Source organism: Branchiostoma lanceolatum, chromosome 11, assembly GCF_035083965.1.
Source record: "Branchiostoma lanceolatum isolate klBraLanc5 chromosome 11, klBraLanc5.hap2, whole genome shotgun sequence".
In the NCBI taxonomy this organism is placed as follows: Eukaryota; Metazoa; Chordata; class Leptocardii; order Amphioxiformes; family Branchiostomatidae; genus Branchiostoma; species Branchiostoma lanceolatum.
In genome coordinates, this window is record NC_089732.1 from 1,036,798 (window position 1) to 1,056,612 (window position 19,815).

At 44.1% G+C, this 19,815-nt stretch overlaps 1 protein-coding gene across 1 annotated transcript in view; it reads left to right on the forward strand.

Annotated features, from left to right (window-relative positions):
- The window catches only part of LOC136444890 (protein turtle homolog B-like), a 145,827-nt gene that overhangs the window by 122,644 nt on the left and 3,368 nt on the right, over positions 1 to 19,815 (forward strand). The window contains exons 5-11 of the mRNA XM_066442647.1: positions 6,117 to 6,300; positions 6,755 to 6,864; positions 8,873 to 8,996; positions 9,757 to 9,932; positions 16,717 to 16,865; positions 17,406 to 17,490; positions 18,151 to 18,348. Of these exons, the coding sequence (XP_066298744.1) occupies positions 6,117 to 6,300; positions 6,755 to 6,864; positions 8,873 to 8,996; positions 9,757 to 9,932; positions 16,717 to 16,865; positions 17,406 to 17,490; positions 18,151 to 18,348 (1,026 nt within the window). The remainder of the gene's footprint in view (positions 1 to 6,116; positions 6,301 to 6,754; positions 6,865 to 8,872; positions 8,997 to 9,756; positions 9,933 to 16,716; positions 16,866 to 17,405; positions 17,491 to 18,150; positions 18,349 to 19,815) is intronic.

A 19,815-nucleotide genomic window follows, 5' to 3' on the forward strand; every position in this document is an offset into this window, starting at 1 on the left:
GAAACTTTTACGTGTGTCTCGCGCTCCAAAATATGATGTACTGCGACACTACTATAATCAGGTACAGGTACAGGTCCGGACCTGGACCTGACCCTCTGGACCTGGACCTGGACCGGACCTGAATTTTATGTACCGGTACCCACCCCTAACTACATCCCTTTACTTGGGGTCAAGCGCCCAGGGAGTGATACTGCGCAACTAGGTCGATTTCTTAGTTGGGAGACCTCCTCCCTGCTATACATCGGACCTGATATTTGAGTGGTTTTGTTTGTTTGCATAGCATACCCGGTAAATCGCCTCATGGTGTATTACACCAGGTTTGTACTGAAGAGTACAAGCTGCATATCCGAACAGATTTTCGATAAGCGTTGCGGGTTGTTTACCTTCGTGCGGTTCTCCTCAAACACATGACCTCAATTTAACGGCCTATCCAAGGGACGTCCCTAACCGGAACTAGGTACTCATTTTCACCTGAGTGAAGTGGGGAAAGACGGGTAACGTGCCTTTCCTAAGGGCACAACGCCAACAATTCCCAAGGCAAGGGCACAACATCAGGGAGCCCCGGATATGAACCCCGGACCTGTGGGTTCTGGACACTAGAACTGTGCCACCGCGACGCGTTCAATATGAACAGTTCTAATATAAGACTGTCAGTACCAGGCAGTAATCGTACAGGAGCAATATGTGCCGGTCTCCTACTGAATCTAGGAGGCGTTTACAGCTGCCACTATCGTACACGTACTTTGAACTGAAAACAACACAAATTACGTACTTGTACAACAGCGAACCGTGAGTTCAGCACCAAGGACAGGCCCAAGTGAAAAAACTCTCGATTCGTTGAAGCCACCCGTTAAAAAGTAATCATGCAAGAAAGCAACCCACGCTAACCAATTCTGGGGACTACTTTGTGTAAGTATGATATTGATTGTGGGATTTTCCCTATCTCAGTGTCCTACTGAACCTAAAAAGCTTAAAGGTTTACTACTGGCATGACAGATGCCAAACCCTACAACCACTTATTTTCTGCTTTCTTCGTTTAACCGAGAAATCTATGGCGGCCATTAACCTGACCGACATGCTCTACTTACGGCTCGTTCCCAGAACGATCGTTTCCGGGTCGTCAGGTGGGTATGCTCGTTCCCAGAGGGGTCGTTTGCAGATTAATAAGACGATGATGATAATGGAAGGGATCTTCATTCTGAATTAACGACGCGTGCTCACGGGAAGAGTTGACCACAAATCAAATCTGCGTCGTCATGGAAACTCAAAAAGATGACACCTGTCAAATTTTGACTTCTATGTTTATAACCACCGTCGGTCAATACTGATTGTGGCTAAATCCTGATTTTCATCAGCTATGGCAAAACAGTCCTATGCATAAGAGAGGCAGTCTCAACCACCTATGACCTCTCTTTGCCACGTGCACCATGAAAAGTGATTTGGTTGAGTTGTGTAGAGGATATTGGACCTTAATTCATTCAATAAAAAAAATGATTCAATACACTCTAATTAACATTTTATGTTATAACATTTATCTATTATCTGTACCCCTATGGGCTCTCTTGGAAATCAGACTTTGTTTGGCTGAAGAGACTACCCATGTGTTTTAAGATTAATGAAAAACTTTAAAATATTTTAAGATTCATAAAAAACTTTAAAAACGTATGACAAACATTAAAAAGGGCCGAAAACACAAAATTTTCCCCAGAAAAAGTGGACAGACGGGCGAGAATAGATGAGACCCAAAAAGCGCGCCATTAACCGCCATGCCCTACATAAGGCTCGTTACCAGGGCAATCGCTTTCCTATCGTCTGCAGGGCCGGCTCGTTCCCAGGTGTGTCGTTCCCAGACCATTTAGACGATGACCATACTGGAATGGATTAAACCATCCCGTCCCGATGTTATTATCTGTGTGATTGCCCTCCGCATCTCCAGGGCACCGCTGTAACACAGTGATAATCACGAAAGGATAGTAAAGACGTAATAACCTCAGGCAAGGGGAAGTTAATGTCAATGTTCTCAGAATCGTCAGTACCACGTTCAGATTAGTGACATAACTTTGGAATACAAGTGATAGTTTTGACTGCGCATTCAATCTTATCTTTCTCTAGAACTGTTAAGTGTTACGATTACGCGTCGAATCTCCTTATATATACGTCAACATGAAATAGACAACCTCGACCGTATGGACCTCCATCAGCAACAGTATCTTGTGTCCGGATTTTTTACTCCGATGAGGAGGTACCCTCAATAAAAGTTTCACTTCCGTATTTCACTTCAGTCCTTCAGGGTGGGTATCAATGTAGAACCTGTGAGACCAGTGTCTCTTTCAATCAATGTAAATAATTGTAGTGTGAGTTCATCGTTTTCCCTGGACCTCTAAAGCTGACAAAGTCGGTGTAGATACAATATGTGTCGTTCTTGTTTGCGACTGCCACCCTTCCCATTACAGGCTAAACCCTATCCTTACTGTCTTTAAGATTCGTTGAAAATATGGTAACTGTGACCGTAGATATCGATGTCCAGGAAATGTTTCCAAATAAGAATAAATATTAAGAAACGCCAATCTAGTTTCCACTTACTATAAAACAGGCTCTTTCTGTTCTATTGATTGCCATTAAATGGATATTGGTAATTATCATTATTAATTTTAGTACTTTTACTATGGATTATTTTGCTTCCTTGCCTCATGTTTTTCTTTGCTTAATTCGGCATGCGGTAGGTACGATTCGTACGATTGAAATAAACTTATGCGTTTAGACAACTTGCACAATTGCACCATGTTCAGCCATCCCCCTGGATTAACAGTGAAAGTGTAACGACGAAAAGTCCTAAGCTAGGAGGCAGCGAGTCTTAAATGACGCACGTCGATCGATGAATAGCTCCTGGGCCGGCCGCGATATTGCTGTACAGACGGAAATGGTCGGACATTTATGATAATTACAACTGCACAATCGTTAAGTGGAAAATCAAACTGTTCGGTTGATAAAAATCGTTAAAATGCATTTCAGTTCCCACATTAAAGAAATGGTGTTTACCGGTACATTTCTCAACAAAGGAAAAATGCTTTATTGTCGATAAATCTTTCGTCAACTTTTGACCTCAAAATACTACTAAGTAAGATCGTAATTCAGCTATATTTGAATCTAAACATTGAGTTGATACTCTCCACTTTCAAAAATGATATTCAACAACCTCTAGGAAACCGGTTCAACACGATAGACAAAAAAGGATTCCATAAAGCAACAAGGCTAGAAAAATCACACCTGGCACATAACGCCAAAAAGACTCCGAGATACATTGAAAATGCTTAGCTGAGTCATAAACCGTATACAGATATAGCTTATATTAGTTTTAGTATATTGTAGTGTATATTGAAAAACATAGCCATATAAACAACGTAAAAACAGTAGACAAGTCACGGATAGAAACACCACGTCTATGAGAAACCCTACTTTTGTTTGAATACGCCTGACTGTGCCTCTCCCCATCTCCACAGCAGGATCAGTGCAGCCTTGTACAAACCGTGTTCACAAGTGGGTCAAACAGTATCAGTCTCCGTCATCTGGACTACCTGGGGAGATGGATGGGTTCCCATGACTACGATAAAGATCTGCCGGAGATAACGACGGCCATATTGCTTCCCCTGACCTTTCATTTGTCGACCTTTGTTTCCTGTGACCTTGTAAAACAAATTTGCTATGACCTTTCGATCTCACGCAAACAGGTTAAACGTGATTCGTCTTCCTGATCTTTGACCTGCAGGGACGAAAATTAGGTGATCGGGACGGAAGTCTCCAGAATAGAGGTCACTTCCTACTGGGGGATCTATCTTCGTTTTGTGTGACGTTTAATCTATCCCAGGATTCACTGCAAGAAAAATCGGTCATGACTTTGGTCGTGCATCTTACATAAGCACGTCGATTTGTCTTTGTTAAGTCTTAGAGGGTTTTTTATTTAAATAAGATTAGGCGTTCGTGGCAAAATGCTCGTCCGTAGAGGTCACCTCACGATAATCCATGGTGTCCATCTTTTGTTCTTATAACTTCAGTTGTATCCAAGAATTCATTGCGTATATGACGCACACCTTACGTAAGTGGGGTTACTGGTATTTGTTCTAATAATCCAAGAGACGGGAAAATTAGCTCCAATATCGACAACCCCTAATCCCCCCCGTCAATCTTGTTGTGTCGTGACGTCAGCTGCGTCCCAGGATTCCTTGCGCGTACGATTTGTCATGGCCTTGGTTGCATGTTTTACAAAAATAGTTCAAACGGTATTTGTCTAGTAATCCCTTAGGCCTGAATTCGTGACAGAATAAGTTATGTTAGAGGTCACCTCTAATCCACAGCGTCCATCTTGTTTTCTTGTGACGTTAAATGCATCCCATCACTCATTGCGAGTGCAACATATTTCGGCTTTTGTTGTAAATTCTACACAAACAGGTTAAACGGCATTTGTCCGAGTAATCCTACGGACTGGAGTTTGCGATGGAACAAGATAGAATCGAGGTCACCTGATCCGGGGCGTCCATCTTGTTTTGTTACGGCGATCATCCTATCCCGGACTCCCACGCGAGACATGATTCTCGTACCGCTGGTCAATTCAAATTCAGGGAGTCATTTTTCAAAGTTCGAGGCTAGAGCACGATGTTAGCAGTCCAAACTTTTTCTGTTGTCCAGGCAATTGCAACTTTAACATGGTACCTAGACAACTATTATGCTTCCAGTTCGTGGTTTCCTTTACCAGGTTGGCAGATCATGCAGCGGATATATGACTTTGACTTACAATACGATGTTAAGCACCAGGCAGCGAATGCTAATGTGATGCACCACACATAACAAAATATACCACACGATACAAAGCTATATACAAATCTAACCGGTGGATATTGGGGTTCTCTTGAGCACAACAAGCTCTTTTGACCGGCAAAATTTTGGTAGTTCTTTTGATACCTTATTCGGGGCTATAATGACAGGAGTAACTTCTTTCCACCATCTTCATAGCCCTGTAGAAGGGAGCAAACTGTCCACGGAAACGAAATACGACTCGGTTGTGTACAAGGGAACCCCTCTCCACATTCTAGTATTCGATTCATTTGCATTACTTGTATCTATGGAGAATGCCAACAAGACACTACTAAGGCAAGCCAGACAATAGCGGCTGACAACAATAAGATTGACGCTCTGGTATTTTTATGTCATCTCTTATACACACTACTGTGGAGTATCAACTCATGCAGGGTATTTGGCAACAACAAAAATCAATGCCAAAAAATTTCATTTGCCAAACTCGATGCGAAAATTGCGAATCAAGCGTAATCACCGCACGATTCGATACGCGTGCACAAAATATCTCATTTTCTGATATAGATTATTAGATTTGCGCCGATCCGGTGGTATCAGCGGCCCCACAGTTTCCCGCTTTGGCGCAATCTGCGGTTTCAGTAACTCAATTTTGCGCGTTCAGCCGGGCAGAAAAGGATCGTACAAACCGCGTTAAGGCGAAATGCGCTCTGTGAAGAACAACACTGCGATGGAGAGGTCGGATGAAATGGGCATCGATTTTCGGCTCAACTGGAAGGAAAGTCTAAAGAGACTTCACTCTATCGCCGAGATGGACCTAATCTGGGAGAAGTACTCAGGCCTTTTGAGCGCAATGGGGTAAACTGAAAGATGGGAAAGCTTTTAAAAGACAAGCTTGTCGATCATGTTTAGCCCGCGATGCGTGTGTGTCATTATTGACTGTAAACATGGTCTTAGGAGAGGTAAGCTTTGTTAACATGCGAATTCATGGCGGAGAAAGGAGAAAGACGTTGATACAAAACAGATCAAGAAGCTATTTTTATTCCCGTACATTGACAGAATGCGCCATTTAACGCTCTATACACTGGCCTGATGGACTAAAGATCTGCCGATCCCGGAATGCAAAACGACATTCCAAAGGTTATGATGCAGGTATTAACCGTGTATAACGTCACTTCCGTTTTGCAGAATACCCCCCCCCCCCAAACACTAACTTTAGGACCACATTCCACAGATCCCGCAATGCAAAGCGATGCCACAGAAATCATGACGTATGTGCTAACGGTGTAAACGTCACTTCCGTTCTGCAGTGCCCCCTACGGTGACCGTGGGACTGCAGATCCCGCTGAAGGTGCCCGTGAACACCAGCGTGACCTTAAACTGCACCGTCAGCAAGAAGAGGGCGATGGTGAAGAAGGTCATGTGGCTCAAAGATGGCCGTTCCGTCCCCTCTCACATCAAACGGCGCGAACTGGAGGACACGTCGCACTACAGGTACTGTGCAGCATAGACGGGGGGCGTTACATACTTCCTGGCACCTTTGACCCACTCTATGAGTCACGTGCTCGAAAAAAGTGGGTCATTCGATATGAGAAAGGCCTAATGTACCTGAGGTTCAACACCTGATATATTGTGTTTATCAGCACGTGACCATACAGGTTTAGGTCACGTGTGAGTCACGTGTGAATCACATGTAGGTCACTGAGAAGGGTCCAGTTTGCTGGTCACTGCCTTCGGGCAAGTTAGGAGATTATCCCCTCACTCATTCTGTGGAGGCCCCGGGGAAAAACACGATCCAGAAAGCTGACTTTCCCGAGGGCTCTATCTAGAGACACCTCAATTCACAGGGAAGACCTAAGTGCGGCTATGGCAGATAGACTGGTGTGGTCGGGGGTCGACCGATGATGATGCTGATGAGGTCACTGAAGTACTCTGTTTTATTATTCAGGACGTCCCTGGAGATGTGGCGAGTGGCGCGGCAGGACATGGGGAACTACACGTGCGTGGCGCAGCACGTGGGCGGGCAGGTGTCTGACAGCCTCATCCTGGACGTCACGTGTAAGTCACGTGTACATCACGTGTTCATTACCCTATTATAGTGTTAAACTTCATGTAGCTAGAACGTGCACATGTTGATTCAAATTAATAGGTCATTCTGTATCAAAGTACAAACTGCAAGGGCACACATCTTTCTATTTGGCAGGGGCCTTTAGCTTTGACCTTTGACCACAATACATCACAACTGTACATGCGCACTTGGCACTGTGAACTGACTTATATCCCTTTATCGACATAACGCCAGAGCAAGGTTACTTCCTGTCAATAGAATTATGCCTTTTTCGACCTCCACAAAAAGTGACGTTTCTCCTTCCGAAACAACACCCCCAACCTTGAAGCGGCGTGTGTTCTGCATTCGGGTTCAATTACGGGGGTGAAGCCAAGTAATTGGAGCCCGTGCCGCCATATCGACCCATCATCCCCCGCGCGCAGCGGACCGTGTCTGCTGGAATCCCGGTCCGGTCAGTGCCCTTGCCTGGCGCATACGTCACGGCCCGATGGAGGGGAGGCTTACTCTCTACATACTAAGACCCCAGTGTAAAGCAGCGTCTTACATTGAGTTAGACCACCCTGGCTAAATAAAACAGAAAGAAAGAGTGCATGGAAGCCTAGTGGGTTGAGCCGAAAGTTATATCAGCTAGGTAATACCTCAAGTTCAACTCAGCGGTCAAATAGCGACAATTACCAAAATATTCAATACGTGCCCCTGGAATAGATATCTTCCACCTTGAACCTGTCTACAATTTTAATGTTTGGGTCCGTTGAAAAATAATCTAGATTTGGGGATCACGAAAAGTAGGCTCAATGGACGAGTTGTCCTTCTGTATATATATAGCTAATACATTTTCCACAGGTTTGACTTCACATGTTTAACATTCTGTTGGAGTTAGCCGTACAAACTCCAGTTCCACTTCAAGCTGACATTGTTCTCACCAATACTTTTCAAGTAGCCCCTCGGCGAGCAAACCTCGATTAACATCTAAACTAGTGGAATACTCACTGAGACCTATTTCCGGCTATGGCAATTTAACGGCACTTTATGGGAGGACTAGGTGTTATTAGCAAGGAGCTCGAACTTCCTTGGCTATTTTAGAAGTCATTACAAGACATTCAAGAAGTCTTAAAGCGTGTCTTCTACAGACAACTGCGAAATGGGTGTTAGATTGGATCGGCGTGGCCCACTCAAGATGAAGATCTTGCCAAACTTAGTACAGCCAAAGCTGTCTGTAGTGGCCACTCAAGGGACGTAAAGAAGCTGGCAAAAGTAGACTGGTGATCCTTCTGCGGAGAAATTCCTTCGCTAGTACAGGTTGTACTGGTAACTGAATAACATATTTTCCAACAATAACCTTTTTGAACCATTGGTACTGAAATATGACCTGTTCCTCCATGATAGATACGTAGCCTTGAATAAGAACCAATCAATGCATAGCAAACATTCCTCCGGGTAGAAGCAGATGTTTACTGCGCATGCCCGGACGATAATGCCTGCACAATTCCTGGAATTCTTGGCACTCACACACAATACTATAGTAATGGGCTCGCTCCATGAGAGCGTCGCCAAAAATAAAAGAGGAAATATGACGGAGAACATATGTAATTACTTTACTTTTGGGACCGCATCTGTAAGCAGCGACACCTAGCTGCAGTACTAGTGCAAAGTGAACCAGTCAGAATTATACTGAAGATGGTGACAGACGGTCACCAAAACGTCGATGTGAATAAAACATTTAGTTGTTGTGTACAATCTTTTTTTCTATTTTGCTCTTGACAGACAAGGACACTGTTTTTCATGACTTATTTTAACAATGCCACATACAGAGACAACACACCCAACTCCTGGGTGGAGTGAGGAAATTCGTGTTAAGTGCCCTTCCCTGGGGCACAACATCAGTGACTTCAGGGGATTCGAACCCGGGACCACTAGCTTCCGGGCCGAACACCCTGCCGCTACGCCACACGACCCCACAAATAATTAAAAAATCTTTTGTTACATTCCGTTCTGCAGTTCCTGGTGTCGTCATCAACATCTCCAGCCCGGTAGTGGTGACGTCAGGGATGACGGCGGTGCTGAGGTGCACCGCGGACGGGAACCCGCTCCCGGACATCCGCTGGCACAGGGAGGGCGACAGGTTCGTTTAGTTGCTTTAACTTCGATTCTTGACAGAAAAGGACGACGTGGCACTGCAGTTAAGTCTTTTATAACTTATTGTAACAGTGCCACGTACATTTTTACAGGAAAGTCGTGTAAAGTGCCTTTTCCAAGGGCACAACATCGGTGGCGTCAGCGGATTCGAGCCCGGGACCGCCGGATTCTGGGTCCTGCCGTTATGTCACACGACCCCACAATTGGTTTCTTTGCTTGTTGTTATTTTGCACCGCATTACTGTATGACGTCTCTAGTCGGAGGTAAGTCCTTCGCGGAAAAATGTAACTAGTCTCCACCATCACAAGAAGATAGGCTCACCGATTTATAATTTTGTGTGTGTGTGTGGGGGGGGGGGGGGGGTGAGACTAAATTATCCGATTTCTCAGAGAAGGCAACTGAAAGAAGGGTTGCTTGAAGTCTGTACCGCCCCTCCCCTCTCCAGGTTCAATGAAGGCCCCTAATTTAGATAACTTATTTTTCTTATCCCACAGTATGATCATTTCCAGTATCCATGCTATTTCTTGTGAGGTGGTCCAACGAATTATTACTCGTGACCACTTATATCGTATATTGTTGTTTCAACTGATATATATTTTCTGTTAGTTGGGTAGTCCTGACTGTATGTGTTTATATAGTCAAATAAATCAAATCAAACAGTGGGAAAAGTAAGGTAAAGCATCTAAGATCATTAAGGAAACTTGGACAGCTAATACATACAATCTCTTCTATGCTCTCAACGTCAGTCAGGAAATCGGCGTGACCTCACCGGAAGAGGAAACGACGTCACGGGTCATTCTCCCGGATGTGCACTTCAGCGACAGCGGCTGGTACTGGTGCGTGGCGTCCAATGGAGTTGGGCAGCCCGGCCGCCAGAAGGCGCTTCTGTCCGTTCTCGGAGGCGAATTATCAATGCCCTCAAGTGAGTAAACCTATCGAAAGGTAAAGAAAATTATTGTAATTTGTACATGTCAATCTACTGTGTTTTTCTTCCCCCTGGATCCGTGGATTATGTTTCTTTGTGTATGTATGTAATGTGAAATGCAATAAAAAATAGAGTAAATGTTGATTTTGTTTTGATCATATTTACTTATCACAGTAAAGAGAGAAAATAACTGTTTTTTGGGGGCTGTGCGTGTAGGATTTTCTGTGCCCAAAGCATGTGGGTAAAATGGTAGAAATCTAGAGAGAATAACTGCTTTTTTGTGTGTCTGTTTCTGTGTGTTTCTGTGCGCCAAGCATATCGAGAAAAGGGTTGAAATCGGCTACTGCCCTCAAGGAAATGAAGTATTGTTTTGGCACGTTTGGCTCTCTCAGTGGCTAGGCACTGCCTTTCAGTGGCCTGGGGTACATTCATACAAACAGAAAACATGTACATATAACTTACAAAACAAAAACAGACTTTTATATCAAATACCAAAATTACTTGAAAATTCATCTGCGTTGTTAAAAGTTATTCTGAATCAAAGTTTAACTGTAATTGCTAACACAAAAATTGGACTTAACCAAATATTCATCTCCAGTTTTCTGTTGGCAATTACAGCTAAACACTGATTCAGAAATACATAAATTCCTGTCCATAATCGCATTCGTTACTCATGCCAGGTCGCAAGATCTGGAGGTCTGAAGGCCACAGCAGGTGCTTAGAAATGCTCGGGCGGTTCTGTGAGCTAATTTGTCACATGTATCGACAGGAGGGGCGCGCCATGTTGGAATATGTCCCGCCCGCGGCCAAAACCGAAACATCCGCAATTACCAGAACTTGACCCCCTTGACCTTGACCACCCGCCATGTTTATGGCCCCCGAGAGGCCGTTACTCTTCCTTCCGATGTGCGCATGACAAAATGGCGGTCGATAGAGGTTTAACCTGGGCTGGCCTAGGACACAAATTATGCAAAGGCTGGTACAGTAGAATACACAGACGGTAGAGCGATAAGATTTGGCTACTTAAATGTCACACGAACGAAAACATTGCTTGAAATGCATGTATCCCTCATTTTTAATGCTTGAATTTTAAGTCATCAGTCAAATTTGGGTTACCAGTTATGAAATATTTGATAAAACGGAACTAAATAAACAAACTTTAACGCCGTGATTGACAGCTATTAAGTACAAAAATGCTGTCAAAGAAAACAGTGAATATTTCACACTAACTCTACGGTAGTTACTACGTCACCGATTGATACAGTAAACCAAACATCAAACTGTTCAAACTTTAAAAATGCTGTTTACACAAATTGTTACCTTTGATTTAGTGCAACAGGCGACAAACTATTCCAAGAGTTCTGAATTCACAAATCGCACCACCCCACCATACGTTACCGTTACGCTCCAAGCTTTGCTCCCTGTCTTGACCCGGAAATCCTGCCCTCTGACCCGGAACTGATCCACCATAATCCCGTCATTTGTCTTGCATGGTGGCGTCGACTCTTGTGTGCTCCCATATCAATTATGTTCTGAAGATATCGACAACAATTTAAGGAACCTACTAGCAGAATTTACTTCGATGAAAACCGCAACTAACTTAAGACAAATTTATTTCTTTTATTTACAGGTCGATGTCAGAATGGGATTTTCTTGTTGCACATTGAATTTTCCCTTGGAAATCTAGAAATTTAAAAAAAGTTAACTTTATCTCCCATAGCACGAAGTCTGTCAATAATTCCATTCAGGAGATATCTACTAGACTTCAAACCTTGGAAAAGTTGTTAAGATTGTTTTAGCCAGCACTAGACCGAAGACAGCGACATTAATTCCGTTCAGAAGCTATTGACCAGACTTCAGAAGCGGAAATCTATTTTCGTGAACGTCACAACCACTTTAGAACCGATGTCAGGAGAAGATATCAGAATGGTCCCATCTCGCCTAAATGCTTCCCTTAGGGACGGAAAATAACGTTTATCTCGATAAAGTTTAAGTAACACTTGGACCGAGTCTTCCATATCAATTTTAGTCCGGAGATATCGATCTACCTAACCTACTTACAGACAGGCATGCGTTTTCATAAAATAAAGTAGTCCTATAGCTTTTTCAGGTCGTAGGGGTAGCGGGTTCTTACACATTGTGTCTAGGGCACTGTATTGGAAGTCGGGGCCCACCCCTTTTACCCCCCCCCCCCCAACCGAAGCCAGGTACCCATTTGTACACCTAGCTGAAGTGGTGAAAGTTGTGTGTTAAGTGCAGATCCTAAGGAAAGCCAGAAATCGAACCCGTCAAGTCTCGATCTCGTATTTCCTAGCCTACGTTTTTTGGCAAAAGAACACAGAAACTTAACAAAATCAATGCTTTTATTTCTTAACGTATTGATCCGAAACTCTGTGTTGAAATGCGCCGTGCTTCTTGGGACTTGAGGTGATGAGGACACGATCGTTCCAAGCGTTTTCTTTGATCTCACTTCAAGACTTTCTTCGATTCTCGCCTACGCGAGGGCGATGCTCTCTCCGAACAACTGTCAGACGCTTTGCTAAATGCAGGCATACTGTCAAATATAAGTTCATTCCTGAAGTTTCAGAGAAAGTTTCGAGAGCATCTCTTGCAGAAGATCTGACCTTTCTTTCCTTAGACGTAAACTCATTTCACAGCTGACATTCTGAGGTAACAATACCCCGTGACAACTGCTCAGATCCAAGGTGAGGCCCACTGAGTGTCAATCACTCTGTCTGATCAAAACCAACCATCAGACAAAATCCATTTTTCACTATGAGTTTCAGAGAAACTTACAAGAGCATCACTTCCTTTCTGATCCTGAATGTGCTTTCATACCTCAGCAGACATTCTTAAGAAAACATCACCTCATGACAACCGCTCAGATCCAAGGTGATGCCCACTGAGCGAGTGTCAATCATCCCGCTGGAATCAAGTCATCAATGAGAAAAATTTCCTTCTTTCCAAATGAGTTTCAGCGGAACTTGTCATATTCAAGAGTATCACTTGCAGAAGATCTAACCTCTTCTTCCATGCACGTACACTCATTTCTCAGCAGACACTCTGATGTAACAATACCCCGTGACAACTGATCAGATCCAAGGTGAGGCCCACAAAGTAAGTGCCACTCACTCTGCCTGATCAAAACCAACCATCAGACAAAATTCATTTTTCAAAACGAGTTTCAGAGAAACTTAGAAGAGCATCACTCGCTTTCTCTCCCTGGACGTGCTTTCATTTCTCAGCTTTTAAGGAAACGTCACCTCGTGACAGCCGCTCAGATCCAAGGTGATGCTCACAGAGCTTGTGTCAATCACTCGCCTAGGTACAGGCCGACCATGAGAAAAATCTCTTTTCTAAAGGAGTTTCAGAGAAACGTGAGAGAGCTTTACTCACTTTACTTTCTATCAATGACATTGAACGCAGACTCATTTCTCGGCAGACATTCAAAGGAAACATCATCTCGTGACAACTGCTCAGATCCAAGGTGATGTTCACTGAGAGAGTGTCAATCGCTCTGCTAGGCACAGGCCAACCATGGGAAAAACTTTCTAAAGAAGAAAGTTTTAGAGAAACTTGTCAGATTCAGGAGTATCACTTGCAGAAGATCTAAACTTTCTTTTCATAGTAGACGTACACTCATTTCACAGCAGAAACTGACGAAACTACATCGTAAAAACCATTCACATGCAGTGTAATGGCCACTCAGCCAGTGGCAATCACTCCCATCGATTAAAGCCAACTTTTGGACAAAATCTGTGGTTTTTCAAAATGAAACTTTAAAGATTATCAATTGTTTTTTTTTCCTTGAACGCAATTCATATCTCGGCAGACATTCTAGGAAAACATCATAATCACCTCGTGACTACCGCCCAGATGTAATGTGATGGACACTCAGCCAGTGTCAATCGCTTCGCACGATTAAAGCCAATTTTCAGACAAAATCTATTTTTAAAGAGGAACTTTCTCCCCGTGTACGCAGACTAGACTCATATTGTGGCACACATTCTAAGGAAACATTCAGAGAGCCGCTCAGATCCAAGATGATGCTCGCTGATCTTGTGTCAATCGCTCCGCTAGGCACAGGCCACGAGGAAAATCTCCTTCTTTCTAAATGAGTTTGGGGAGTTCAGAGAAACTTACAAGTGCTTTACTCGCTTTACTTTCTACCATTGAACGCAGACTCATTTCTCGGCAGACATTCAAAGAAAACATCACATCATGACAACCGCTCAGATCCAAGATGATGCTCTCTGTGAGAGTGTCAATCATTCCGCTAGGCACAGGCCGACCATGAGAAAAAAACTCCTTCTTTCTAAGTGAGTTTCAGAGAAACTTGTCAGATTCAAGAGCATCACTTGCAAACGATCTAACCTTTCTTTCCCTGGACGTACACTCATTTCTCAGCAGACATTCAAAGGAAACAATGCCTAGCGAGAAGCACTCAGATCCAAGTTGGTGCCCACTGAGTCAGTGTCAAATCACGCTGCTAGACACAAGCCAACCATGGTAAAACCAATTTCTATCTAAAAGAGTTTCAAAGAAACTTGTCAGATTCAAGAGTATCACTTGCAGAGGGTCTAAACTTTCTTTCCCTGGACGTACACTCATTTCTCAGCAAACATTCAAAGGAAACAATGCCTAGTTGGAAGCCTCAGATCAAACCAAGGGGGCGCCCACTGAGTCAGTGTCAATCACTCCGCTAGATACAAACCAACCATCACACAAAATATCTTCTTTTAAAAGGTATTTCAGTGAAACCTCAAATGGCACAACTTCCCGCTATACGACCCCTGCTTTCAGAAAGATGGCTTCTATGTGTGAAAGACATTTCGGAGGAAGATCGCCTGATGACAGCTATTCAGATTCATGAGAATCCTTAGAGTTATCTCTTCTAGCATCTTAGACAACTGCCCGTTTCGTAAAGCAATTCATTTCGGCACAATGGCTGCTTGAAGGCCCTAGCTTGGAGGATTCCCATGGTCATGACCTTTTCACGACTATGTGCCAATAACTGGTCATATCTAACTCAACGGCCTCTCGCCTTCTAAAGCGACCCTGTCAGGAAGAATCACGGTCTTCTCAGCACCAAGGATAGGCCCAGTTTTCAGATATTGATTGACTGTTTGTAGATACGTTATTCAATTTCAACGTGCATTTCAGCGCGCAGCGCAATACTGAAACGAGTGCATGCTGTTATTTCTATACCTTTAATCACATCGTGACTAACAGCATTTTCAGCACAAGGGTCAGCTCCAATTGTCAGCTGTTACTTCTTTCATTTGCAGCTACACTCTTCACTGCATTTCGGTTCACATTTCTAAGTCTGCAGTAGCAGAGAATTTATGACCTTGTTAGCTCCATTATCTTTTTTTTTTTGTTCGAAATGGCTTGAGCTATTTTTGTTGTCGCTGTCGTTTAAAGTAGGCAAGAATTCACCATTGAAGGACACTAAGGAGAAGAAGTTGGGACTCAATTCTGAAACATGTCTCCGCTTTGAAGATGGCGCTCTGTCATGATTAATCCTTTCCGTTTCGCTGCCGTCACGGGGAATCCTGAAGGTCACGTTCCACCCCCTGGGCGGGAGAAAGGTCATCCGGTCCTGGCGGCGTGGCGGTTGGCAACCGTCCCGGACTCAGAACTCATCCCGTCGCCTGACGTGGCTGTCAATCAAAGTGGCTCCGTGGGGTCGACTTAAAGAAGACAAATCGCCTCTGGGAGGAAGGGCCTTTGTTGGGACAGACGTGAAGTAATCACTGAAGGGAACGTCACGTTTGGACGTCGCTATTCTTCATAGCAAGTTGTGGGATATAAGGAATAGTTGTCAGGAATTGAAATCAAGTTGGACACTTTTCTTCGTTGTAGTCACTTGGCGGAATTTCTTTGGAACTGAGAAAAAATTCTGTACACATGGGCAAACCAGGGTTTTCTTCAATTTCAAATATAGCGTTGTTTTACTACACTTGGTCTTTCAATCTGGACTGCTCAACCGAAATACCGAATTTCTGTTCTCCTTGTATTTGTCAGCTATTTTTCAATTTCTATTTTCCAGTGGTGTCGCTACTGATAGCGGCTTAGTAGAGCTCTCGTACCTTTTCATGTTTATCAAGAAACTAGCAAGAATAAGTTCTGGGGGGACAGGAAGACGGAGGGGAGCTTACTAAAAAGCTGTTCTCCCAAAATCGGATACTTGAGGCAACATAACGCAAAGGGGAGTTTGATTATCTTTCAAACTTCCATCTCGGTGCGTTTAGTGTCTGACGGTTGCCTGAAGTAGAGAGAACTTTTGAGGTAGAAATCCCGAGATACTGATATAACATGTAATAATGCATTTCACGAGTGGTAGATTCTTCCGGAAAAATGAACACATTGCCTGACTTCATATGATATGAAAGCCCTACAATAAGCTTGAAGTCTAGTGCATTTGTTTGCTGCACATCCCTTCCGGAAAAATTATCACTTCACTTGACTTGATGTGAAAGCTGTTTGATACGTTTCAAGCCCAAAAAGGCCCTGAGGAGAAATAAGTATAATAGTGGAATAATCACAAAAAGCTTCCATTCTGATGCACTTAACGACCAACGCCTACCCGTAGCGCTCCAAGGATTATAAACACATGCTGAGAATACATTATCTATAACGAAACGCCCACTACATCGTATAATCAGTTTTTGACCTTCTAGTTACAGTTTTGTACCAGGATCATATATCGTCGCCAAGGTGACGGAAAGAATGATAAACAAACAGCTGAAGGTAAACACACAAATTGTTTTCCCCGCAGAATCTGTGGTGGACAGCTTGACGTGGTTGGACATCTCTATAATCGCGGGCGTGGCGACCGGAGGGGCGTCCCTGGTGCTGACTCTGCTCATCGCTGGGATCATCTGCGCACGGAAACGGCGGGACAAGCCCAGCTACAACACGTGCCAGGTCGGTGTTTCACAAATATCGAATCCAGTTTTGAGCGTCGCGACAGCCTTCCCGCAACACACACGTGGTGGGTTTGGCCTAATGACTAGACTGACAAAGCAAAAATATTGTTTTGTATAGAAATTCCTCCAATGATTGTAAAATCTCATTCTCATGACATACTACACACTCTTGTATTAGGAAGTATAGAAGTGTAGTTATGTATAGGTAGATACCATACTTTGTACCTTTTGTGCAATTAACGCGATTCCGATCTCATTTTCGAGACCTACAACTTCAGTTATCTTTTTTTGAAAAGAAAAAGCCCTAATTTCAAACGACAATAGATAGTTGTCTAACGCAATGACTTCACCAACTGTTGCTTATAGATTATCAGACATATTTTGATGATGATTAGACATCCAGGTAGTAAGATACGCCAAAAAAGTTACTCAAGCAACTGGATAAAATTTGTTCTAGTTGCTTGAGTAACCTATATTTCCTATGCGGGTAGATTGATTCAGTATCTTAAACCGACTGAATTGTGTGCATGTTTTCCAGGTTGTTCGGATCACCCAGCCGGCCGAGTTCATGTGCCGAGTGAACGGCTGGACTGGCGTCTGTCAGGCGGGAGACAAAAACACAAGTGAGTAACAGAAGCCCCAAGAAATAAATAAGGAGGGCAGACAAACGCAGCAGTGAGTTGAAGAAGCTCAAACTTGTATCTCCAGCAGTCCCTGTACAGCTGTGTTTTTTTTCACGTCGAATGACCCAATTAGTATTGTAGCCATGTGATCTTTCAGACAATTGCCACAGTGAAACTAAAAGTTGTAAATGTATCTTCAGCAGTCCCCGTGGCCGTCATCATGTCGACTGACCTATGGCACATGGGCCATCCCAGCCATATTGCAGTGATAGCGCTTCTTACAGTTCTAGACACGAAAATGTGCACTCAATACACATACACGGAGATACTTAATCTTCTGTCGTCTCAATGGCCTTCTTCATGACGACTGATCCAGTACTTTGTACACGTGACCTGGCACACACGTGACTCCAATAATGGCACCCCTGGCCAATCACTGAACTCATGAGTCACGTTGCCTTAGAGTCACGTGTTCAAAGTAGTGGGTCAGGTGCCGTGAAGAAGGCCATAGAGAAGGATTAAAAAATGTATGGTGAATCTTTTCTTTAACGTTAATGAAAATCTGGTTGGTTTAAATTTTGAGGTAAAGTTGATGTGATTTAAGAGTCTTATTCACAAATACACAGAACATTTGATTAGCTTTCATGTCTGTTTCCCCAGGAAGATGCCGAGCCCAAGTGATATCCAGTTACTACCCGCCGGGGGACGGGGGTCTGCACCTGGAGGTGGGGGAAGTGGTGGAGATCCTGCACACGGGCAGGGACGGGTGGTGGTACGGCTACCGGCGGGGCAGGGTGGGCATCTTCCCCGCCTGGTGCGTGCAAGTCATCGATGAACCGGAGCCCGAGCCCGTAAAAGGTGTGTGTGAAGGGGAGGGGGGCAGGGACGGGTGGCGGTACGGTAGTGGCATTCAGTGAGTGCGCAACGATCTCAAGAGTCTTTAAAGAATGCTCTCAATGATTTTTCAATGACCTTTAAAGGCCTTCCAATGGTTTATCCATGGTTATTGGTAGCACATTGATTCGGTCCAACGGTCTCAGTCCTGTGAAAATGGGGCACAACAATGACTCTAAAAGTTTTCTTGTCACAAGGTTGTGCTCAAGACTCCTTGTGCTTACCCAGCAGAGCAGGGCAACCAGAGATGGCAGACTTCAGCCCCTCAAAAATACTGCCTTGCGATCATCAGTGGCGTCGTGTGGCGCAAGTGTAGAGCGCACGGCTGTCAAACAATGGGACCCGGGATCTAATCCCGAGTTGTGCCCAGAGATATGTCCGAACTTGCGCCCCGACGTTGTGCACTTGGGAAAGGCACTTAACACGACTTTCCTCACTTCACTCAGGTGTAAATGAGTACCTAGCTCATCTAGGGTTAGGGAAGTCCCTCGGATAGGACGTTAAATGGAGGTCCCGTGTTTGGGGAGAGCCACACCCCGCGCACGTTAAAGAACCCACCACACCTTTCGAAAAAGAGTAGGGGCATGCCCCGGTGTGCGATGTTCCAAATCTTACAGTCCGGTCTGGGATGACATCTTGATAAGGTGATAGTTCACCTGTTATGTCAATCCTTCCACAAATGTGGTAAATCGAAATAAATTTTAGTCCCAAAGACACAAAACATGTAGCAGCAGCACTGAGAATGTCTGGCAACACTGCAAGGTGTCCATAGGGTCAGGACGCACACAGACAAGCCACAAACTTCACTTCCTTGGGGTTGAAGTAATCACCAATCTTACGATGGAGCCATTAAAGAAAAATCTTTAAACCCTAATGATCAGCAGGTGTTTGGCGTGTAGTATCGAACGTGACCTTGGCGAACCGTGAACTTGGAATCTCCGTGGGCCGATCATCAACATCCACCTTGACCATCCAGGCTATCTGCAAATGACCACCAAAGTTCTTAACATTTGGAAACTTCTATTTGTGTAGCCCGATCGATTCTACCCAGACCTGCTATACATTACGTTTGCCAAGATATGATGACGATGCCATTCAGAGTGCTTCCACTAACTGAAATAAGGCAGACTTGGCAGACTTCACCCTCTTCACCTAGATCAGAAACTCACACAGATACACAGACGGACAGGCAGGCAGACAGCCAGACAGACGGAGAGACAGACAGACAGACAGACAAGTAAACAAGTAAAAAAACAATGCCTCACTCCCTTAATTAAGGTGAAGTAAACGTCATAAAAATCCATCCATCAGTTTTCGGTCATTACGGAAAAAACAAACGACCGGTTGCCACTGAAACGTGCTATCGCAGTGGACGTGAAACTATCGCTAAAATCGACCGCCCTTTCCCGCGGCGTCGGCGGATGTGACCAG